The 25,822-nt window shown below is 43.4% G+C and overlaps 1 protein-coding gene and 1 pseudogene across 2 annotated transcripts in view; both read right to left on the reverse strand.

Annotated features, from left to right (window-relative positions):
• The window catches only part of LOC311030190, a 163,494-nt pseudogene that overhangs the window by 113,849 nt on the left and 23,823 nt on the right, over positions 1-25,822 (reverse strand). Inside the window, exons 4-11 of the transcript XR_014599353.1 lie at positions 12,666-12,788; positions 11,144-11,266; positions 10,107-10,235; positions 7,455-7,577; positions 6,513-6,579; positions 6,141-6,360; positions 1,511-3,314; positions 249-422 (exon numbers count right to left, since the gene is read on the reverse strand). The product of XR_014599353.1 is annotated as an uncharacterized misc_RNA (transcript). The remainder of the gene's footprint in view (positions 1-248; positions 423-1,510; positions 3,315-6,140; positions 6,361-6,512; positions 6,580-7,454; positions 7,578-10,106; positions 10,236-11,143; positions 11,267-12,665; positions 12,789-25,822) is intronic.
• On the reverse strand, positions 21,383-25,668 carry LOC311030179 (kelch-like protein 10; the record flags this gene model as incomplete). Its single annotated transcript, XM_084035786.1, has 4 exons — positions 21,383-21,877; positions 22,208-22,691; positions 23,492-23,603; positions 25,656-25,668. 4 exons carry the CDS (start codon positions 25,666-25,668, stop codon positions 21,383-21,385), a joined length of 1,104 nt encoding a protein of 367 aa, XP_083891912.1.

Below are 25,822 nucleotides of genomic sequence, written 5' to 3' on the forward strand. Positions count from 1 at the left end.
AAAATTATTAAAACATCGAACGGCAGGGAAAAGATAAACAAGAGGTTTGGTTTTGACAAAAGTTTTGTTTTGTTCTTTTGCTGGCAAGTCGTTAGCAGCAGAAACAGTATTTCATCAGCCATGTTAACAGATTAGTAGCAAACGTGTCTTTTTAGGAATACGTGAATATAAATAACTGAATATTTGGTGCATGTAAACGCATCATTGAAAGCTTCATAGGTAAACTTCTCAAAGTAGTTGAATCTGACCTGAGAGTTTCCAGTCGACAGTGTGGACTCTCCAGGCCAGCAGACAGCAGCTTCACTCCTGAATCCTGCAGGTCGTTGTTACTCAGGTCCAGGTCTCTTAGACTGGAGGACTGGGAGCTGAGAACTGAGGACAGACCTTCACAGCTTCTCTCTGAGAGGTTACAGCCACTGAGTCTGAAGAGGAATCAGAAATTAGTGATGAAACAATTACAAACAACTGTTCATCCCCTCAGGTTCTAACTGACATTATTATCATAATGAAGTTAAATGATGTTTAACATGTTTGTTCATCAGGTTATTGTTGCAGCTGGGTGGTGTATTAGGCTCCATGGTGAGGTTAACGTCACACTGTGCCATCTGTTTATTCCTGTCTGAGTCTTCTTTCAAGACTCTCACGTGACTCCGTTTCACCAATCAAACGCAGCCAGGCAGTCACATGACAGCACACAAACTCTCCACGCCCGGTTATAGATAGAACTCTTTTAACGTTTTTTAATTCTAAATCCTTGTCATTCAGAGACAAATGTGCATAAATATGCAAGTGTATGTGCAATCATTTATGGAGGAGTCACAATATACCGCCCACTTTTTGAAATCCCCCCGACTTTTACCGTCTAACGTCAGCGAATCTGTCGATCCTATTTAAGTTTCACTTTCAGTTGTGAATCAGTTCATTTCTGAATGTTTCTGATGTGAGATTCTGTTTGTAGCTGCTCATCACGCAGATTCTTGTGGGTCGAGTCATTCTTATGTCGACAAAACTCAGAGAAAAGTTAGAATAAATGTCTTCGACATGACTATCGATCACTGTGTGTGTGTGTGTGTGTGTGTGTGTGTGTGTGTGTGTGTGTGTGTGTGTGTGTCGGTGAAACAGACAGAGAGGAGAGACGCTGGATGAAGCGGTGAGCTGTGTTTTTTCTTTTCTTTCAGCTGAGGTGACAAACGCTTCATGTTAGAGAAAGCATTGATTTTTATGTAACTGGGGGGGTTAGCTGCCCTTCCAACGTCTATGCCTCCTGGTAGTCTCTCAGATCACCAGGTGCGGGGCCACAATAATCAGAATTTACTCAGAAGTTACTCAGTACTCCAGTAGTTTTTTCACTAAATACTTTCTTACCTTTACTGTTAAGTAACTACTTAGAACTACTTTTTACTTCTTTACCTTTTACAGTTGGGAAAACCAATCAAATGGTTCAGAATGCAGATAGAACCTTGTAATTCCAAGATGGTTTGTTGTTTTCTGAATGAAAAACTATATTTACAGAGCTTTGCTGGAGGCTTGGACCACCGGCAGCAGCCTCAGAAGAGCCTCCTCTGAAGCAGAGTATTCCTTCAGGTCAAACACGTCCAGATGTTTTTCTGATGACAGTAAGATGAAGACCAGAGCTGACCACTGACCAGCAGACAGTTCATCGGAGGAGAGACGTCCTGAAGTCAGATACTGTTGGATCTCCTCCACCAGAGAACGATCATTCAGTTCATTCAGACAGTGGAACAGATTGATGCTTCTCTCTGGAGACAGATCCTCATCAAGCTTCTTCTTGATGTACTGGACTGTTTCCTGATTGGTCTGTGAGCTACTTCCTGTTTGTGTCAGCAGACCTCGTAGGTGTTTCTGATTGGTCTCTAGTGACAGACCCAGAAGGAAGCGGAGGAACAGGTCCAGGTGTCCGTTTGGACTCTGTAAAGCCTTGTCCACAGCTCTCTGGTGCAGATGTTTTGGTTTAGGTTTGTCTCTGGAGACTTTAGACCACCAGGGGGTTGTTGGTTCTTCTGCCATCAGATTGACACCAGAGTTGACGAAGGTCAGATGGACATGAAGAGCAGCCAGAAACTCCTGAACACTCAGATGGACGAAGCAGAACACCTGGTCCTGGTACAGTCCTCTCTCCTATCTGAAGACCTGTGTGAACACTCCTGAGTACACTGAGGCTGCTTTGATATCGATGCCACACTCTTTCAGGTCCGTTTCATAGAAGATCAGGTTTCCTTTCTGCAGCTGCTCAAAAGCCAGTTTTCCTAGAGACTCAATCATCTTCCTGCTCTGTGGACTCCAGTGTGGATCCGTATCAGCTCCTCCATCATACTTGACGTTCTTCAGTTTGGACTGAACCACCAGGAAGTGGATGTACATGTCGGTCAGGGTCTTGGGCAGCTCCCCTCCCTCCCTGGTCTTCAACACGTCCTCCAGAACTGTAGCAGTGATCCAGCAGAAGACCGGGATGTGGCACATGATGTGGAGGCTTCGTGAGGTCTTGATGTGGGCGATGATCCTGTTGGCCTGCTCCTCATCTCTGAACCTCTTCCTGAAGTAGTCCTCCTTCTGTGGGTCAGTGAACCCTCTGACCTCTGTCACCCTGTCAACACACCCAGGAGGGATCTGATTGGCTGCTGCAGGTCTTGTGGTTATCCAGAGACGAGCAGAGGGAAGCAGTTTCCCCCTGATGAGGTTTGTCAGCAGCACTTGGACTGAGGTGGACTCTGTAACATCAGTCAAGATCTCGTTGTTGAGGAAGTCCAGAGGAAGTCGACACTCATCCAGACCGTCAAAGATGAACACAACCTGGAACCCTTCAAACCTGCAGATTCCTGCTTCTTTGGTTTCAGGGAAGAAGTGATGAAGGAGTTCCACCAAGCTGCACTTCTTCCCTTTCAGCAGGTTCAGCTCTCTGAAAGTGAATGGAAACGTGAACTGTATGTCCTGGTTGGCTTTGTCTTCAGCCCAGTCCAGAGTGAACTTCTGTGTTAACACTGTTTTCCCGATGCCAGCCACTCCCTTTGTCATCACTGTTCTGATTGGTTCATCCCTTCCAGGTGAGCCTTTAAAGATGTCTTCTTGTCTGATGGTTGTTTCTGGTCTGTCTGGTTTCCTGGATGCCGTTTCAATCTGTCTGACCTCATGTTCCTCATTGACCTCTGCAGTCCCTCCCTCTGTGACGTGGAGCTCCGTGTAGACCTGATTCAGGAGGGTTGGGTTTCCTGCTCTAGTGATGCCCTCAAACAAACACTGGAACTTCTTCTTGAGGTAAGACTTGAGTTTACGTTGGTACACTGCACCAGCGGTTCCTGAATAAACAACAAAGGAACCCAGTTAGTGGATCAGACCCTTTTACAGTCTATGAACAAGCCAGGTGTTAGAGCCAAGTATTCCTATAGTCCTCAGTAGTAGTGACATCATGAGCTTCTTTCATGATTAAATCAAACTAATGGAGACAAAATCAATCAGGTGCACCTGATGAAGCCAACAGAAGTAAAATAAAAGACATTTACAAGACAAACAGAACTGGAAGGATATATAACCCTTTGAACTGCAGCTGTAAAGCTCAGTGAGTCAGTCTAGAAATAAAGAGCCTCTTGTATCGCCTCAATTCGCCGTTTTGGTTTTGAAAGGAAAATTCACCAGAATGAGATTTTTAAGGCAACAAAACAGAAACACTGACCTCTGGTGGCGTCTGCTGGTCACTACAACACATCACAATACAGCATCATAGAAAGAGACGGTATTGATGACGGTGTTGAAAATAGTACCGTTTGGATATTTAAATATCCTTGTATACTGTAATCCTCCACGCTGAGACGCCACCATTGAAAACATGGAGGTGTCCTCATAGAAGCCTGTTTTAAATACATTTTTGTTTTCATCTACCAACTATTTAGTTCCTAGCTGAAAGTCACCAGTTAACAAGGTCACTGGGTGAAGTGAAACACCTGGGGCCTCATGTATCAATGTTGCGTACGCACAAAAACATGGCGTACGTAATTTTCCACACCAACGTTCAGATGTATCAAAAGTGAAATGAGCGTGGAAATGTGCGGTGTCCCACGGCAGCTTCATGGCTGGCGTACGCACGTTTCTACAGCTATTGTTCCTTTGGCGACACTCTGAGGTGATGCTGGGAAACTGTTAATTATGTGAAAACAATTAGTCCTCAGAGTAATGTGCACATCAGAGACACATTAATGGACAATTAACACACACGTGTTTGCAATCATATGGATGAATATAAAAGCATGCACAAAGTGATGAAAAAATGGCATTAACAATGGCAGCCTTGGCCTTGTTAGAAGACATCGCAAACGGTAACATCAGACGTGAGAGGGTGTTTATAAAACGGGAGGATATGTTAGCAAATGACGACAACTGGCTCATGAGTCGTTTAAGGTTGCCAGTGTTACTGGAGCTGTGCGCAGAGCTGCGGCCGGCCCTAGAAAGAAACACAGCCAGGAGCCAGGGGTTGTCCGTGCCCACACAGGTGCTGACCACTCTGGGGTTTCGTTTCTGGCAACAGGAGCCTTCCAGAGGGAACTGGCCGATCGGTCAGGAGTGTGCCAGTGCACTCTGAGCCGAGCCATGCCAGCTGTGTGGGACGGGATCATAAGAATGTCATCCAGGTACATCAAATTCCCATACAATGCTGTTGAACAGGCCAACATTAAAGCGCAATTTGCAGCAAGAGCCGGTTTCCCTAATGTAATCGGAGCTATTGACTGCACACATGTTGCTTTAAAAGCGCCATCACAGGATGAATTTGTTTTTGTCAACAGGAAACATTTTCATTCAATAAATGTTCAAATAATATGTGATGCGCAAATGCAGCTCACCAACATCGTGGCAAGGTGGCCTGGTTCAACGCATGACTCGTTCATTCTTACTAATAGCATGGTTGGTAACAGGCTGGAGGCTGGCACGGTGCGCGATGGGTGGCTTCTCAGTGAGTAAATGTATCCGTTTAATTGCGCCCCGAATGTAAACCAGCACGATGCCCATTTGGGCACGTGCATTCAAATATGTGCATTTGTTTTTCCCTGGTGAAAATAGAGCGGCAGAGCTATCTAACAAGCCCTTTATTGTCTCCTTGTGTTCAGTATTTGTGTCGATAAACGCGTGCGTAAAGTTGGAAATGTCACACTGCAGTAGCCACGGCGCACTTCTGCAGTCATTAATATATATAATAATATAATATATAATATATTAATATCCTCCTGTCCCCCCGCCCGTTGCGGTCACGCTTCGGCGGTGGGCCGAAATCCTCCGCTTCACCTCCACCTTCACGTCGGACCATTTCTTTTTTATTTCAGGGAGTGTGCGCTGCTCCGACCCCACAGTATTCACTGCCTCACACACACGCTCCCACTCACATTTCTTTTTTTTTGTGTTTATGCCTGATGAGAGGCTACCAAATAATACTGGTCTTCGAGTCTCGACTTCGTTTAAGAGCGTTTCGAGCTCAGACTCGGTGAAGTTGCGCTTCTTCCCTTTTTCATTTTGTAGATCTGATGGTGCAGAGAGGGGAATCCCCGGTGCAGGCCCTATTTAAATTCATTTGCATATTTAAATGGAGGCGTGGACAGGGAGGAGTTTAGCACTTCCACATGTGCGCTTAATTCCACGTTGATTGGGATGTACAAAGGAAAAGTGCTTGGATCCATGTGTACGCACACTTTGATACATCTGATTTTTTTTGTGCGTACGACCGTTTCTGGATTCTAGCGTACGCCATTTTTCAGTAGGAAATCCACGCAATTCTTAGTACATGAGGCCCCTGTTCCTCTGAAACGGTCGTGATCCTGTCTGAACTCTGTAGAACTTGAGTCTGTTGGAATATCGATTCTGACAACCGAACACGTAACAAGCAGACATCAAGATGCTACTAACAGTTTAAATTCACTGTTTAAAGCTTCTAACTCGTCTGGATGGTTGAAGCAAAACAACATAAACATTGACATCATGCGTACATATATTTATGATGACATTGGCTGTATTCGGGTCTGTAGACAACCAGAGAACCTAAACATTGAAGTTGTGTGCAGTCTATTAGGAGAAATATGAAGTTCTTCATGTTGAATCCTTCTCTTCTTTCCACCATGTTAAAACTGTTAAAATCCTCTTACTGATCTGCAGACAGTCAGCCAGCTCCTCCTGCTTCATTCTCCTCAGGAAGTGCACTGTGATCTTCTGAAACGCCTCTCTGTTCCTCCTCTGCTCTTCATCCTCACCGTCCAACAACTCCTCGTCCTCATTCTCCAAGCATTCTGGGTAATCTGGACTCAGGACCTTCTGGATCTTCTTCAGCTCGTTCTTCACAAAAGTGCCGATGTTCTCCTCTAGCAGCTGGAACAGAAGGATAAACTGAACATGAACTCTAAAGAACCCAACATGGGATTCATGTGTGGGTCTGAGCAGGAGACCACTAGAACCTGTTCAGCATTGAATCTGTAGTTGATGTGGTTAATAGTGTAAGGTGAGCTTGTACATGTACTCACCATAAATATGGAGTCCAGGTGTGTTTGATGCTGCTGGGTCAACGGAACCTCTGAGATCTGCTGAACTCTGTGGAGAAAACCAAGTTTAAAGAGTCACTAAACCACAGACTGTAGATCAGAAGTGGACGTTGTCATGGCGACATCGCCTGTTGGTTTGTGGACTACAGTTTTGAAGCCTCAGATTCTGCACAAAGGGTGGATCTGATGAACACAAGCGGCAGAGCGGCACCCAGAGCGGCAACCTTACTGGATCTGGATCCATCTGGATTCTGGTGTGAAGCTGCTGACAAAGTTAGCTTCATAATTCAAGGTCAACTTTACAGCTAAGTGTTAAAGTCATCTTAGTAGCTAACCAGCATTGGTAGTGTGGTAGCAACCTGTCAATCAGCAGGTAAGCCCCGCCCCCTAAAGCATCCCCTGCTTTCTGGTCTGGTGGACTCTAAATGGACCATAATGTACTAAATGAACATCATGCTGGATTGAAGAAGACTTGAAACTAGAGATTGAGACCATAAACTCATGTTTACAATGTTTACTGAGATAATACATCAAGAGAGAAGTAGGACCATTTTCTCATAGACTTCTATACAACCAGAGAGGAGTCGCCCCCTGGTGGCCAGCAGAGAGAAGTAGGACCATTTTCTCATAGACTTCTATACAACCAGAGAGGAGTCGCCCCCTGGTGGCCAGCAGAGAGAAGTAGGATCATTTTCTCATAGACTTCTATACAACCATAGATTGACAGTTTAAGGCACTTCAGCAATGGCTTCACTTTACGGAACTGGTCAGCTCCGATGTAAACCCACTTTAGCACATCTTAGCTTAGCTTAGCTTGCAGTAGCTGTCACGTTAGCCAATTTAGCTTCTCACTGACTCTTAACTTTTCTCTGGCTGGTCTAGACCTGATTCATCCTCTAAGGAGGGTTCAGGTTTAGTTCTTACCTTCCATCAGCAGCTTGGTCAGCTTTAAATGTAATATTGCGAGGCATAGACCAGTCACTCTTCATGGAGACACAGCTGGGACCAGTTCCAGGTCCAGGGGAGTCTGGTCTCTGCTGCTGCATCCTGATACATTAAATACAATTTCAGATTCTAACTATAGCAAGCAAGCAAGCAAGCAAATTAACTAGTTGAGCTTCATGAATCAGTTTGCTCTGTTTATCTTTATATTGATGAGTCTTGCTCTAAGAGACGATGCTAGTGTCAGAATCAATACTATAAATGGATCTGGGTCACATTAGACCACGTTGTGGACCCGACTTAGTCCTGCACTGTGGATCCGACTTAGTGCTGCACTCAGCGTTTTGCTAGCATAATGTTAGCTTTGTGGTTTGTAGCTGAGCCTAAGGGTTCTATAAGCTGAGCGGACTAGAAATATCTCCCGTTGCCAAGTCGTATCTAAGGTCCGTCCTATTAACGGGAGCAGTGGACAATGTTTCCGTTGCATGAGAACCTTATGGGGTGACAATTGTAGAAGAAAATGTGTTACCTTACATTTCTTATTTGTACCCCATATAATGTTCCCCTTTCTCTCGGGAACATCAAATGTCCTGCTGAGCTGTTTCTATTGAATTTAACCCTTGCAGTCTTGATGAAAAGACTCTTTGATCTTTCCCTCTTCCTGAACTGTTTGTCTTTCATACATTGATCAAGGCCCGATGAGTGACCCCTGTAGTGACATCGTCTAGCTCTCCCGAGAACGGTCACACCTTGTAGATATCAACAGATGTCTCTTCTTCTGCAGAGAGACATGTGTTGATTCAATGCAAATCCACTCATGACACCTTCCCTTTTGTTCTCTCGACTGTTCTGTATAAATCCAACTCGGCCAGGCCATTCAACAGACTGGATCTTCATAGATACACTGTGAATTTCTTTTCTCCACTGTCAGTGATTAAACCTCATTTGAACCAGCTACAGAATTGGACCTGAAGAGTTTTCTTCCACACAATGATGGGGAAACGGAGTTATGACTCGTGAAACAACTTTACATTTTGGTTGCAAAATCTCCACTGGGCGTCTGATGGTTCTGTCCTTCACGTAGTCCATTACCTCCTGATAATAGACACCTCCTCGGGTATTATCAGTTATGTTAAAACCTAAAATAAGAGTCTGGTGGATATAAAGTGTCTTACTTAATACTCTACAACCTCCCTTGAGTGAGGTCGCCAAGCCGCGATTATTTTATTGCCCGTGGAAGGAAGAAACACGAACTGTTTTCTTTATTCGAGTTTGATCAACAAGAGGGAAAGCGCCCCGCTCTCGTCTGGACTCAGCCGACTCATCACAGCCCCCGCTGCCGCCGGGACTCAAGAACTACCGCCGCTTGCCATCGCCGGGACGGACTCGCAACCGACGCAACGACACCAGTAAGAGGCTATCAGTCTGGGCAGAGACATAAGTTTGATAGTGTAGGATATGCTTGTAAGTCTTGTTAACGTGTTTTAAGTTTTGACCACGGACCGCCGAGTCCGGTGCTTTCCGTGTTGTATTTGAATGCTGATGGTGTACCCACGCCGCTGGGTTGATTTCTGTAACGGTGTTTTGACTAACCTCAGCCATATTCGCAAGCCCAGTAAGCGTCTACCATCAGTTAAGAGACCGGGGTCCCGCTGAACGAACGCCAGTTCATTCACGAGCTCCTGTGTGATAGTAACGCGCCTACTGAGCCTTAGAATATTGCGTGCGCATTCTCCCCCTCTCTTTGTTCGTGTCCCGCTAACACGCACAGACACCGCCCCCACACGTACCCGGCCATCTCCCGCTCGCTCTCTCTCTCTCGCGATCCTATTGGACGTCAGTGGCTCCGCCCCTGAACGCTGTGAGGAATAGCTCCATCTGGTGGCCGCGCCCGGCCATATCTCTCTCTCTCACTCTCTCTCTCTACACACACACACACACACGCACACACACACTCCACGTGTGTCTCTTCCTTTGTTTAGCTTAGCTTTGTGTGTTAGGTAGTTAGGTAATAAGGCTTTGTTAATTGCAGTGTTATTGATTGTGATCATTATTACTGATTTTAATGAATCTTATTATATTATAACTAGCGGTCTCTTGTGCTTGTTGTGTAAATGTCACTGGATAACAGCAGGTTGTGAAGGCTAGTGCTTGAATTTCATGCCTTTTGAATTGTTTGATTGTTTCATACTTCTATGCCAATGATCACGATGATTGGCATGTGAGTATAAAACCTTTATATTGAGACTGAATACAGTTTTAGGTTATCTTTTCCCTGATCCCAGGGTGGTGCCCCGTTTATTCATGATTATATCATGATAATATATTAAATATCGTTATTAATATTGATAATCATATTGACATTAATAATTAGCTGTTGATAACCAAATCTGCTCCGGCTACATCCCCAACAGATTGTTTATTTCATATTCTGTAGTTTAATCCCAGTTAAAAAGGATTTAATTGATCCTTTCTGTTCGAGCTTCAGTGAAACAAGAGACTGTCTGTCACTCATCGTGGCTCAGAAGACAGAACGGGTTGCAGGATTCAGGGCTGGTGGACTCTGAGTTATTGATTAAGGTGCTGGTCTAGACCTGATTCATCCTCTAATGAGAGTTCAGGTTCAGTTCTTACCTTCCATCAGCAGCTTGGTCACCTTTAAAGTTAATAATGTTAGGCATAGACCAGTCACTCTTTATGGATACACAGCTGGGTCCAGGTCTTGGTCCAGGTCCAGGGGAGTCTGGTCTGTGCTGCTGCATCCTGATGCAATAAATACAATTTAAGAAATAATTTTACTATGATATTATCCCAATACAATATTATCATGATACATAGGTCACGATATGGAGGAAACCCCCCCTTCCTATCTGCAATGTCATGAGTGGTGCAAATAAACATAAAACGATCCTGCTGTCAATAGCAGGACGTTGTCATGGCGACATCGCCTGTTGGTTTGTGGACTACAGTTTTGAAGCCTCAGATTCTGCACAAAGGGTGGATCTGATGAACACAAGCGGCAGAGCGGCACCCAGAGCGGCAACCTTACTGGATCTGGATCCATCTGGATTCTGGTGTGAAGCTGCTAACAAAGTTAGCTTCATAATTCAAGTTCAACTTTACAGCTAAGTGTTTAAGTCATCTTAGTAGCTAACCAGCATTGGTAGTGTGGTAGCAACCTGTCAATCAGCAGGTAAGCCCCGCCCCCTAAAGCATCCTCTGCTTTCTGGTCTGGTGGACTCTAAATGGACCATAATGTACTAAATGAACATCATGCTGGATTGAAGAAGACTTGAAACTAGAGATTGAGACCATAAACTCATGTTTACAATGTTTACTGAGATAATACATCAAGAGAGAAGTAGGACCATTTTCTCATAGACTTCTATACAACCAGAGAGGAGTCGCCCCCTGGTGGCCAGCAGAGAGAAATAGGACCATTTTCTCATAGACTTCTATACAACCAGATAGAGTGACAGTTTAAGGCACTTCAGCATTGGCTTCACTTTACGGAACTGGTCAGCTCCGATGTAAACCCACTTTAGCACATCTTAGCTTAGCTTTCAGTAGCTGTCACGTTAGCCAATTTAGCTTCTCACTGACTCTTAACTTTTCTCTGGCTGGTCTAGACCTGATTCATCCTCTAAGGAGGGTTCAGGTTTAGTTCTTACCTTCCATCAGCAGCTTGGTCAGCTTTAAATGTAATATTGCGAGGCATAGACCAGTCACTCTTCATGGAGACACAGCTGGGACCAGTTCCAGGTCCAGGGGAGTCTGGTCTCTGCTGCTGCATCCTGATACATTAAATACAATTTCAGATTCTAACTAGTTGAGCTTCATGAATCAGTTTGCTCTGTTTATCTTTATATTGATGAGTCTTCCTCTAAGAGACGATGCTAGTGTCAGAATCAATACTATAAATGGATCTGGGTCACATTAGACCACGTTGTGGACCCGACTTAGTCCTGCACTGTGGATCCGACTTAGTGCTGCACTCAGCGTTTTGCTAGCATAATGTTAGCTTTGTGGTTTGTAGCTGAGCCTAAGGGTTCTATAAGCTGAGCGGACTAGAAATATCTCCCGTTGCCAAGTCGTATCTAAGGTCCATCCTATTAACGGGAGCAGTGGACAATGTTTCCGTTGCATGAGAACCTTATGGGGTGACAATGATGGGGAAACGGAGTTATGACTCGTGAAACAACTTTACATTTTGGTTGCAAAATCTCCACTGGGCGTCTGATGGTTCTGTCCTTCACGTAGTCCATTACCTCCTGATAATAGACACCTCCTCGGGTATTATCAATTATGTTAAAACCTAAAATAAGAGTCTGGTGGATATAAAGTGTCTTACTTAATACTCTACAACCTCCCTTGAGTGAGAGGAAGACGGTGCTTGAGTTTAGTGTCTGTTTAGTTTGGAGTCTTTCTGTTCTTAGCTTAGCTTAGCCTGGCCGCTACTCTTCTATGTCATTAACGCTTTACTTTTCCCGTCTATGAGTCTTTTCTTTCAAGAGGTTTTCTCCTCATTGTCTCTTTAAGGTTGGATTTATTGGGACCTCACCATTAGGACTACACAATGCGGCCTACAAAAGCCTCCACATGCGGTCATGAAGGAACAAAGGAGATAAAAAACTACAACCTCCATTTTAGTTTCACTTCTCACCTGGGTGCGAAGTGCAACGTCACACAACTGGTGCCCTATTGGCTGACAACCATTATTTTATTATTTTATTGAATTGTTTGATTGTTTCATACTTCTATGCCAATGATCACGATCCTTGGCATGTGAGTATAAGACCTTTTATATTGAGACTGAATACAGTTTTAGGTTATCTTTTCCCTGATCCCAGGGTGGTGCCCGGTTTATTCATGATTATATCATGATATATCGATATATTAAATATAGTTATTAATATTGATAATCATATTGACATTAATAATTAGCTGTTGATAACCAAATCTGCTCCTGCTACATCCCCAACAGATTGTTTATTTCATATTATGTAGTTTAATCCCAGTTTAATTGGTCCTTTCTGTTCGAGCTTCAGTGAAACAAGAGACTGTCTGTCACTCATCGTGGCTCAGAAGACAGAACGGGTTGCAGGATTCAGGGCTGGTGGACTCCGAGTTATGATTAAGGTGCTGGTCTAGACCTGATTCATCCTCTAATGAGAGTTCAGGTTCAGTTCTTACCTTCCATCAGCAGCTTGGTCACCTTTAAAGACAATAGGGTGATTCATAGAGTGGTCAGTCTTTATGGACACACAGCTGGGTCCAGGTCCAGGTCCAGGGGAGTCTGGTCTCTGCTGCTGCATCCTGATACAATAAATAGAATTTAAGAAATACTTTTACTTCGATATTATCCCAATACAATATGATCATGATACATAGGTCACGATATGGAGGAAACCCCCCCTTCCCATCTGCAATGTCATGAGTGGTGCAAATAAACATAAAACGATCCTGCTGTCAAACTAAGTAGTGTGAGGGGCAAGTTGCATTGTGGGAGATGTTTGGCAGTTCAGACCATCACATTATTCATTCAGCAAATGTTTCATGTGTGTAAATTACAAACCACTCAGGTGGAAGATTCCATCAGCTGTTGTGAGTTATTGTTGATCGACACTGTGTTTTTGTGGTCCAACAGACCAACAGAGAAAAGATCTGAATTTCCTAGTTAAACTTTCATTCCTATCATATCAATATTTGAAGCTGATCAGCTGAAGTGTCAGCAGGTTACAGCGTCAGGTCCAGGTGTGTGTCAGGTTAATATTTAATCTGAATATTTATTTGACTCATCAAACTTTACTGCTTCTTCTTCTCAGACAACTAACCGTATTGAAGGCAATTAAAGCTTCTGGTCTCAGTGATTGTTCACCAAAGTGAAAACAAATGGATTCAACAGTCGACACTAGATTCAGATCATCCCCTACATGGACTACAAAGGTCTGGACCAAGACCTGATTCTTCACCTCAGGACAGTCAGATAATAACAAGGTTCAGTTTTAAACTCAATAAAGCGATCTAGTTAATATCATGTATATACTGTATATGTTTTTGAGTGAGAACCATGATGGTGGAGTGATCTGAGTCCTGGACACTTCGAGATCCTCGTTTCACCTCTGAGCTTTGGTCTGGCTGTCATGTCCCCCATCCTGGGTGGTTTTAGAGGGAAGGACTCCGTCCTCTCGGTCCTCACACTGATCCATAGCAGAGTCTCCACCTGCTGGCAGAGACGTACACTGTCACTACGGCAACACTGACAACAGAGAGGCAAAGTCCCGCCCCTTCCTGTGTCTCCAATGGGACCTCATTTCTTGAAAACTATGAACGGTAGTTAACGGTGAGACCAATAATGTTTTGGTCCCGTTTGAGTTGTACAGCGTCCAGACGACAGCAGGAGAATGTCAAAGGCTTTCAGGACACAGCGACACACAAAGTTACCGCTCCAGTCAAATTTTTCAACTGACTCAAATACACATTTAGTCCTTGTGTTAATCTTTGAGCTTTTCTTCATAGATAACTTTAGCTTCAATGCTAACATTTTATTCACATTGTCAATAGCTCAGACGTTAATGTCCAACATGAAGCCGTAGGGATGAATCCCTGTTGTCGTTAAACACCGTTGTCGTCCTGTCGTAGGGAGTTAGACCATGTCCATGTGTTTTTGTTGGTTTCTTTTGTTATCGGATTAGCTCGAACTCCGGTCAGGAAGTTACATTGTTACGTTTATTGCTTTGGCCTTTTGTTCGACATGAACTTCCAACAAAGTCTCACAGCAATTAGTGAAACAGTCATGGAATTGTAATCTAGTCATTTGTATACATGGACATGAAGTTTACATTTTTTTCCTGGCATTCAGCAAACTGTTTGTACATTCAGTTGGTCGATATTATGCCACAAAACCAATGTTAGCTTTAGAAAACAAAACCAACGTTAACTTTAGACAAAAAAAAATACTACATAGAAAGAATGAAATACTACATAGACATACAGTAGTACACAATGTTGTTTAATGGTTAGATCGGTGTTTTCAGGGACATTTTATTCAGATACATGCTAACTGACCACGTTGACTTCAACTAGCATTGCTAATAAACACTTACAATAGCGCAAATAAACAAAACACTTGAGGCAATGCCCTTTAGACGTATTGAAATGACTTTGTGTTTTCCTCAAATCAGACTGGCTTTTTGGACATAGGGAACCTTTTATTTAATTGCAAATGTCGGACGTAAAGGATTTATTTGTCCGTGTTTTCTGTTTCTTGTGTTTAACAGATAAATGAGAAGTTTCTGAGATGCAACGCTGAACATCTGGAGGCAACATTCATGCAGCGATTGGTCAGTCACACTCCAGGGCCCTCATTTATAAAGCTTGCGTACGCACAAAACGGGGCTGGAAACGTGCGTACGCCACTTTCCACGCAAATGTTGTGATCTATAAAAACCAAACTTGACGGGAAAGTGTGCGTACCCGTAAGCAAATTCTGAGGCATGCGTACCGGTACGCACATTCTGGAGACTGGAAGGGAATCAGCAGTAAACGTGAGAAGAACTATATATTTTTGATGACTCGCACACATTTAATTACACTCCATATCATACGTTAGATCTGCGTTATCATGAGGAACTCCAGCAATGTTTTTGACGCTTTTAATGAGTGATAGTTTATTTCATATTAACACCTTCTTTTAAAATCTGACTTGTATCTTAAATCAAAATCATTTTGAAATATTGAATCAGCGCTGTCACCGCAGGAGGAGGAGACGGCCCAAATGCATGTACAATAAATACCTTCCATTAGATCACTGTAGAACACAGCGGGAATAACTAAATATTCTCCTTATGTATGTGCATATATCATCAACACACATACATACAGCCATTAAGCCATCGTATACTTGTTACACTTTATCCTCCTTTTTAAACCACCAGAGCGCAGAGGAAATGCGCTCGTGGAGCGTGGAAAGCGCAAATTTATCGATGACCCGTTGACTGCAGCAGCAATGTGTTGCCACTCGCACTGCGTCTTTTTATTCGTGATCCCGCTGCTGCTGCCACTAAATTAAATTATTGTCCGGGCCTCCACCTCCCCAACAAGTGTCTCTTTCTCCGTTTCTGAAAAGTTACGTTTCTTCGCTATTTTTCTGACCTGTCGCCGTGATTCACCACACGGAAACGATTGCATGCCGGCTCATTAACATAGTAAAATGTGGGCGTGTACAGGGCGGGATTCAGGTACGCAGACTTGTAGGTGATCCTGTGATTTATAAAGGGAACATTGCATACAGCTTGCGTGCGCACAGTTTTATAAATCAGATTTTTTTTTGGCGCACGCAAACTTTGGCTTTTTGCGTGCGCCAAAACGCACGTACACTTTTAGTAAGGATCCTAGGCACAGTTTTATAAATGAGGGCCCAGAGCTGTAGACATGGTTCAATGAGAAGGGATGAGCTGTTGGCTGGAGGATGAGGTCCCACCTGTCCAGACTCATCCAGGTGAGACGCACATTAAATATACATATACTCCTAGTGAACGCATTCACAATGAATGTGGGTAGTTACTGTCCTTTCACCGGTGTTGACAAGAAGACATTTTTTACTTTGTCTTTGAACTAACAGATCCATGTCACCCAATCAACATGAAGAGAGGTGGACTACGAGTACCATGGGGACGAGAGCCGAGGACCTTCTCGAGGACTACCATGCAACTATTATCTTCATTGGTCATTCATCAACGCTCATGATTAGCTACTCAGTTTATTATGTCACGTTGGTGGTGGACTTTGTTTGGGCCGAAGTATGCGACATAGAAACGAGTTTGAATAATTTATAGTTAAATTAGAATTCCTCAACTTCTGTTATTGCATTAATAACTGAATTTGAATCACATACGTTGAATTTATGGTTGCAGTTATTTTTTTTAATCTTTTTTTTTTCTTTACAGTTTATTAGGCGACATGTAATTCTGTAGTTTTTATTTAGTGTATTTCACAGTAAAAATACTTTGTTAGTAATTATGAAAGCTTCTGCTTTGTAATCAGCTTAAAGCTGTAGTCTACGATTTGAAAGATTTTTCAATTGAGCCAAAATTCATCCAATAGTAGCCATGAGGGGGGGATTGTGGCGAGTGATCGCTGAGCAGTTTGGGATTGGGGACGTACTGCAGTCGGGGTGAGAGAGAAATGCATTTACACCGATAATGTTTCATCATTCGTGGCCAGGGCATGAAACTGGCACCCGCCCACACGCCAAATGCGGGTAGCTTTTGTGATTGGCGGGTGAAACTGTCAATCTCGCTGCCACATTGGCGGGTAGCCAATAAGACAACACAACACTGAGCAAGTGTCGGCGGCTAGTTCAAGCAGCAACTCTCTGGAACTCTCTGTTGACGTCAACTGTCAATCATCTCTATTCTACATTCTGATTGGTACTCGCTTCACTCGCATCGCAGAGAGTTACATTATTTTATCTCCGTCCCCGCCCACATCGCATCGCCTGTCCTGACCACTTCCGCTAGAACACATTCACATTCATTGACAGCTGTCGCTCAGAGATGGGCGAGTGGCGACGTATGTGAACGAGGCTTCAGTCAAAACCAAAACACCAAGGAAGGCTGAGGAATAGTCACCCACTTATATTATTATTAATAATAGTCATGATAAACTAATAGTATAAAGGCTCAGCACTGTGTTTTAGTCATTTTTGTTCTCATCTTTTCTTGGATGCTTAAACTCCTCAACCCCATTAAGTATGTCAACATTTGTATCAGCACCAGCAGTTTGTAAGAAATTGGTCAGTAATTGATATGTCATATTTTGGTTCTCAGAATTCACCAAATTGATGCATTAAAATGAAATTATTCAAAATGTTCTCCCTGGAGATGTAAAATCCCACTCATTCGGTGTGTTATGGAAGCGTTGTGATTGGAGACGAAACAGCCAATCAGAATTGAGCTTCTCCAAGTCTCTGATTGGTTGCTATTGTGGCACATTTGTAACGCTGTGCCAAGTTGTGCGAGCGTACAGACAAAGTTGAGCGCGCACAGAAGGGACAGATTGAGAGCGCCAGCTCATTTATTTCCTGTCTTACATTATTAGACCAATTGATTAATCCATGTGTGTCTGACCTCACAACAATGGTCAGGCACACCTGGATTAATCAGTTTGAGTCTTTCAGGCACTGAGGTTTAGTGCTTGCTTATGCCACAAAGTTTTACATGTTTACTAGTGCTGGGCCGTTAACACCATTAACAGCGTTAACTTAACGGCGCCGTTAATACGGCCCGCCCAGCACTAACTTCAACAAACACCCACCTCCGAGAGAAGCACAAGTTTCCTCTTGTTTTGCTTTTTTCCCCTCTTGCTCGCGCCTGACTAGTAGGTTCTTTTCGAAGTCATCACGTCTTCACCTGCAGCTGCTTGACAAGTGCCTGCAGCGTATGTGCATCTGACCAGTGATTGGTCAGATTGATTGCTGTCAATCATTGCAGTGACGGCGCGTGCGTTGTCTCTTCTTCTATCTCTTCTCCTGCCTCGCGCTGACAGCTGATCTAGTAGCGCGCCCCACGGCTGTGCATATGCGCGTCCTTTGTGCAAAACGGGGCCCCTATTGGATCGCGGGGCCCTACGCACTGTGCGTGTTCTGCGTGTAGGCAGGGGCGGCCCTGAGTGAGAGCAGGGCTGCCAACTTTTCAACAAACCTTGGAGTGAGATTTGGTGGGCCAACCAAGATTTTACCGCATACACGGCCATATTTTGTTTGGCCCATCCAGCATCATTACCATACAGCAAAAATATTTTTTAATACCGTTTATCAGTGGTTCTCAATGTATTAGCCTAACTCAGAGTACAAATAGAACCTATTGACCCAACAGTAAGATACAAGACACAACATGGCTCATTTTGTGCATGTTTACTTTGGGATTCTGTATAAAAAATAAAGTAATCAAATACCAAAATCAAGTCCTTGAGAGCTGTGTGCTCTGTTGTACTTCTGTACTTGTTCTGGTCTCTGCTCTATTGCTTCTTTTAATACTACCACTACTGCTAATGCTACTACTACTATACTACTTCCAACACCAAATGCAGTTGGAACCCAAGGGCTGCACCAGATTTCTGCCTAAAAGCCTATTAAGGCAGTTTTTTCTCGCCACTGTCGCTGTAACGCTTGCCCCTGGGTAATGTTGGGACTTTGAAATATTGACTCTGAACATCATGAGCGTATTCTAGTCCTGCTCAATGTGTTAAGTGTCCTAAGATGACTTCTGTTGTGATATGACACTATAAATAAGATTTAATTAAATTCTGACCATAGACAGTAGGTTCCAACCAAAGAGTAGGCTGAACAGGGCGAGATCCGAGCTCCACCCCCTATGAACTATGAAATCTGTTTTCATTTTTTCCAGAGTCTGTGTTTATTTTTTCCCAAGTTTCGTGTTTTCTGTTTTATTTTTTCTTAATTCTGTCTTAAAATGAGCATTCTTTCCATCAAATGGTGTGTAATCATGTGGTTGATGACTAAAAATGCAATAAATCAATAAGAAAATATGAGAAATGTTTTGAAGAAAAATTCTAGTAGTCCTTATCCCTTGTGATTCACAGACAAATGCGCATAAAATATGTAAGTGTATGTTCAATCATTTATGGAGGAGTCACAACATACCACCCACTTTTTCAAATCCCCACAAGGACTTTCACCATGTCTTAAGTCTGCGCATGTGTAGATCCACTCGCCGCTATTTAAGTTTCACTTTCAGTTGTGAATCAGTTCATTTCTGACGACGTGTTTTTTCTTCTCGGCTGAGGCGCGGTGACAAACACTTGTCATGTAGAGAAGACGCTGATGCTCCGAGAAAACAGATAACACAATAGATTTGTTTTGTTGCTGGATGGAAACTTCAGTGTGAGAAACCAGGGTTGTGGCGTGAGAGAGTGTGACATAAATCAAATACGTGTGTCTCACGGCCAATGCGTGAGAGTTGGCAGCCCTGTGAGAGTAATATATTTTTGCCTGCTCAAATGACATTATGTTTTGCTCGCCTATCATTTCTCTTTAAAATATCATTTCTGTGCTCGCAAAATATATTTTTCTGTGCTCAAAATCTCACATTGCTCCTTCATAAATGTGGCACAAATAACGCCATACGGTTCCACTCCGGCGTGCGCACGTGTTTGTAGTCAACACGGCCCCCAAAAATGCTGATCGGAGCATCCCTACTTTGTACATGTTGTGGAAGTCCCGGACACACGGGAAACTAAACGGCCTGCCTGAGTTCATAGCGGAGGGAATGTTCCCATTCATTGTCTATGTAAGAAGCCGTGTAATGCCGTCGTGGAGCAGCGAGTTTCCAGAGACGGCGCCGCCCGCAAGCTCTCGATAATCTTTCAAACTGACCGTTGGTGATCTAAAATAAAGACAGATTCAGCAACTGCACGGTCATGCATACATTTTATTTCCTCCGTTTTCCCGTGATAACGAGATCCTATCATCCGTTTTCCCGTGATAACGAGATCATATCATCCGTTTTCCCGTGATAACGAGATCATATCATCCGTTTTCCCGTGAAAACAAGATAATGAATGAAGCATGATAGGCGAGATATCAAGTTGGGTAAAGTTGGAAAGATATTGACAGATTTGAACTTCCTGGATGAATAAATCAGAAGTGAAACGTTTTTCAAACACAAATGATGCCTCTGTCCCACCGTAATATCATAGACTATGAGCTACAAGGACCAAAACCCACATTTTTTACATAAATAAGCGTCCTCCGAGCTGAACGGAGAACATTGATCTCTATGTGCAGCCGACAGCCGGGCGAGTGTGCAGGGACCGTCTGCAAATTACAAGACAATCAATAACTCCACTGTTATACAGTACAGAGACTCCAACATCACTACACACACCAAGGGTCTCCTCGTTGTCATACAACAGCTGTTTCGAAAATATGTGCCTTTTTATAATTGTGGTGATTTTTTTAATGGTATTAATCATGACTATCTCCTATATTGATCAATAACTCCACTGTTATTTAGTACAGAGACTCCAAAATCACTACACACACCAAGGGGTGCTTTTTTCAAACTTTCAAATCATAGACTACAGCTTTAAAGTATCCACAGTAAAAGTACACAGTGTTGTACTATAATACATGATATGCTTAGATTATTCTTACTGATGCATTCAGGTGGAAGCTGTATTTTACAGCTTCAGTACATTTACTGCAGTAAAGACTGAACATTGTCTCATTCTTGTATGTTTGAAATATCAGAAACTGTCACTTACCAAACTGTTCACATGTAGGAGAGACGACAGGACGATGTGTCGCAGATCTCAGACACCAGGAAGTAACCAGAGTTTAAAGTATGATTTAAACCAGTTCAGGACTGTGCCAGGCAGCCCCACCCATGTTTCCAGAATGCCTGGTATGCCGAGGTCTACTGTATCAAACGCAGCACTACGGTCCAGTACAACTAGAACGAAGATTTGCTGCAATCTGTACGAAAACCAATATCATTTTAAACCGTGCGTTGCGGCCATCCGACTTTCTTTTTGAAGTCGACAACCGGAAAACGGATAACGAGTCGTTTTCCGTTTTTCGCTTCAAAATAAAAGAACGAAAAACGGAAACGACTCGTATCCCGTTATTTGTTTTAAAATCGGAAAAGGAGAAACGGAAAACGACTCGTTAACTGATATTAGATATTGTGTTCATGAATGGGATTCGGGGATGAAATAGGGTCCGTGTACCTTCCGTTCATTCTATTTTCAATTTTGAAACGAAAAATTAGTCATTTTTCTTTTTTCAATATACACTCAACAAAAATATAAACGCAACACTTTTGTTTTTGCTCCCATTTTTCATGAGATGGACTTAAAGATCTAAAATTTATTCCAGATACACAATATTACCGTTGATGCCCGTCGTACCCTCCCATGGCATAGATGCACCCGTTGAGTGTAGTGACGCTCACATAGCAGCGGTGGAAAAACATGGGCGACACCTCATGCCAGGTTTTTGAGCTGAGGTCGAACCTGCACACGCTGTTGAAACACTCCAACCTGTCGAAGCCCCCAACGCAGTAGACGCTCCCGTTGAGGAAGGCGGTGCCATGGTGGGCACGAGGACGCTCCAGATGCTGGGTCAAGCTGATCCAGTCGTTGGTGTGGACGTTGTAGGCCTCGATGCTGTCAGTCGGATCGCCGCCACTCCAGCCTCCGATGGCCAGCAGGACGGCGTTTGGAAGGCGAGGACGGGCGAGATGGTGGTAGACATCAGGCTGGTTTTGCATGACTTCTATGGCTTCCCTGACCATGCGCTGGCAGTCTGCGTTGTTATTCACCAGCTTATTAGACATCACACTGATCCTCATGTACTCTGTACCCATGGAGGCCAGCCGCACCTGCAGAGAAAACAGGACAGAATGTTTGGATAGAAGTTCATGGACGGCAGTACTTTAGGCCGGTCCTTTTATCCTACTGAACCAAATCTATTCAAAATGTCATCATTATAAGCTGTATTCTGTTTTGGATCCACAGACTTGACAGCAGGATTAGTTTAGTGTCGGTTTTGGTCTCTTCATGGTATTTGTTGACAGTGAGAGCAATATGGAGCATGAAAGCAACATTTCAGGGCAGGACAAATGATTATACTCTAGAGGTGGCCCTACAGACTACTGTTCAGTCAGGATGAAACCACGGAGAAGAAATCATGTGACAGGAAGTCATCCTACCTTAGATAAGAGCACAGCGATGTGGTCTCTCCTTTCCTCCAGTGCGTGGGCGATCCAGCGGAGGACGGCCTCATACACAGTCCTCTCGTCTCTCACTCTGAGGTCGTCTCTGTTCAGGATGGCACTGAGTTGCTGCACAGAGAGCTGCGGGAACTCTTCAGAGGAAACGAGCTCCTCAAAGTGGTCGACGATGAAGCTGTAGGCCTGGCGGTGCAGTTCGGGGCAGAAGCAGACGGCGGTGAACTGGAAGATGCCGATGCAGTTCTCTGGGGAGAGCTGGCTCTCCAGGAAGTCGCAGCACTTTTTCACAACTCCCATCACATTAAACTGATCGGCTGCTAGAAGCAGCTCCTGAACGTTGTCCTCCGTCACTGAAACGGAGCCGGTGTATGCAAAGTCGATGAGGAGCTGCATCATGTCAGGAGTCAGGCCGGGGATGTTGAAGACCTTCTTGTCTGAAGAAGACCAGCGTTGGAAGAGAGCTCTGTGGGTCAGGATGAAAACACAAAGAAGAGGATGAGAAACTGACGTCAGCTGTTCCTTCTTTGCTTCACACTAATAACTAGGATAAGAATATAGTGGGGCGCTTTTCAAAACAGCAGCAGAGTGTAATATGACTGATATCAAGGCTCCTCCCAGTTTACTTTAAACCACAACACTGACAAACCCAACACATTGAATGACACACATGAAACCTATTGAATAAATGACATCTGGAATGGAAATAGTGAATTATATGCATTTTGTAACAGATGTGTAACTTTTCTGAATGAACTCCATTCTAAAATCTGCTTTAAAGTACAGTAGTATGGAACTGAGAGACCAGCAGCTCAAATTCTACTTCACATTTTTAAAAAAACAACAAAACAATAACACGTTTGGCAAACATCATAAATCCAACTTGAGCTGAGTCTACAACCGATGTACAAACTTCACATGTTGGAAGTTGATATGAGATGAATGGAAACAAAAAACCTCATTTGAGATGATATCCAGTCGAGTCATTATATTTATAAAAAACTATAGACAGACAGGGAAACTACACCACTGGTTGAATTCTGAATGATCCTTTCAAATATGTTACAAATATTCTCGTAGCCGTCTATCAGGTGTTTAATGTCCTCTTGTTTTTGTTTAAATCACAAATGCTCTATGAGCTCGTTACGTGTTGTGGCTGTTCTCTCAGACTTCACATCACTAATCAATCAATTTGCTGTTACTTTCTGCTCATTTGAAGGATATAAATTCACAAGTTTCCCCCCTAATATCAGATAATGTACTCACTCGAAGTAGAGGCTGCATCGACAGAGGAAGATCTTGTGGATTTGAAATTCCACGTCTTCAACAGTGATGACTGCGTCGCAAAACGTTCCCTCAAGACGTAAATCATTGAACCCTGAGGCAGGAAACAGGAAAGAAGAGTGGCGTTGATTGTCCATCTTGATTTGCTGATGATAGACTTGTTGTCTCTGGTTGTTGGTTTATGTGGAGATCAAGAGAGAGACTGGACACCTTCACAGATTACACTTCTAGAATAGATGCTCATCACATCACTGTGATTTGTGATTGATGCAGAATGTTATTGTTCAAATGTAGTTTGTATGTGTTTAACTGCAGCTTCCATCAGTCAGACAGGAGGTGAAGGTTCACTAAGGTGGCAGCAAAATCAAGATGGCCGATGACCCCATCTCCATCCCTCTTTGACGGAACTTAAAATACATGTGCGTGTTCAATTATTTATGATAAATCTGAGTATTATAATGGAATGGATCCTCAATACATTACAAACAGAAATCCACAGTGCACAAATCTAAACCATTTAAGTGGAGATCTTATAATTACTATGCTTATAGTAGATTGATAAAAATAACACAATATATCTTTTGGAAAAGCATGTAGCAAAACATTTTCACCCAATTCTAATCCAATAGTAATAATAACAACAATAATAATAATACATTTTATTGATCAGATTATTGAGAGCTTTGTAAATGATGAGGAGGATCTTGAAGTGGATATGCTGCTTTATTGGGAGCCAGTGAAGGTGTTGCAGGATGGGTGTAACGCATTTCTTTGAGTAACTTACACTTTGACTTCTAAAGAAGTCTCTTATGTCCACTTTTCTTTTTTTTAGACATCCTGGCTGCATCTAATTACCAAACACAAATACGCACGCGCGCACATACGCACACGGACACCGATTCAAACGTAAATGTAAATGAAACCTCTGATATTAACATCCTTCTAGCTGACGTCAACCAGGCAGAACAAACTCCCAACTTCCAGTAGCGGACTCCTGTAGGACTCCTGACCGCAGACTAGCAGACCGGTGTGCAAGCAAGAAGGCGTGACGGCGGGGACGGCCAATCACACAGGCTTCAGCTTGAGCGGCCGTTTTCCGCCTGGTCCTAGTGCTTGACATGTCTCTGTGTACTATAGCTAACATTAGTTTTTTTCTGCCTTCAATGAAGTAACGCGACACATTTTTTGGCAGTAACGATAACGGCGTTATAATAATGAGGTGAGTTATCAATGAGATTACTCCATCCATCCATCCATTGTCTACCGCTTATCCTGTATTTAGGGTCACGGGGGGGGGGGCTGGAGCCGATCCCAGCTGCAATGAGATTACTCGTTACTGAAAAAAGTAGCGGCGTTACTAACGCCGCTACTTATAATGCCGTTATTCCCATCACTGTCTATATCTAGGTTTGTCTCTGGGAAACATGGGAGGAACTGTGCTGTGTGCCTGAAGAGGATGAGGATGGCAGGTTTTCTTCTCATTAACTAATGCATGTGTGGATTTACGTATATTATTTGACTAAAGATGTGTTTCTAAAACACTCCTCCTACAGTTGATGCTGATCAGAGTCAGTCCAACTACTTTAAAACATGCCTGGATAAAAGTGATACGTTTACATTCCAGTGTGTTCATTTCCAGGGAGTGGAGTGTGTTCATGCATGTTAGCATGTCTGGCTGCAGGCTGACAGCTTACTGATGACTGGGTTTTGTTGTTTTGGTTTCCTGTTTTACTTTGTAGTCCTTCTGTCTTGTGTTGTCATGTGCTTTGCTTCCTGTCTTGGTTTCCCTCCTTTTCTGTCTCCCAGCTGTGTCTCATTGTCTCGTCAGCCTTGCCTCTCGTTCTCCCCAATCACCATAGCCTGCCCTTGTGTTTCCACACCTGTCTGTCGTTGAACCTAATCCACCCTTATGTATTTAGTCTGTGTTTCCTTTCAATCTTGGCTTGGTCGTCTGTTTTATCCCGGATGTGTGTCCACCACCTGATCTGTCCTGCCTGTGTCCTGGTCTTTGTCTGGATTATTGTTTGAGTTTTGTCCGCTTTGGATTGGATCTTTGTTTTTTTTATAGTGTTTTTGCCCCTGTGGCCTCCCTGAGTTTTTGGACTTATCATTTAAATAAACATTTTAACTGCATTTGGGTCCATACCTCCTTCAATCATAGTACATCCGTGACAAAAACACAACCACATGAACAAAAACACAACCACGTTAACACATTGTGGGAGTCTTTGGCCAAATCCCAATGTCCCCCTAAGGTCTAAGTCCTGAACCCTCAGGGACTTACCTGACGTCACCTGGTAAACGGTTGAGTGT

Source organism: Eutrigla gurnardus, assembly GCF_963514095.1.
Source record: "Eutrigla gurnardus genome assembly, chromosome: 19".
Classification (NCBI taxonomy): domain Eukaryota; kingdom Metazoa; phylum Chordata; class Actinopteri; order Perciformes; family Triglidae; genus Eutrigla; species Eutrigla gurnardus.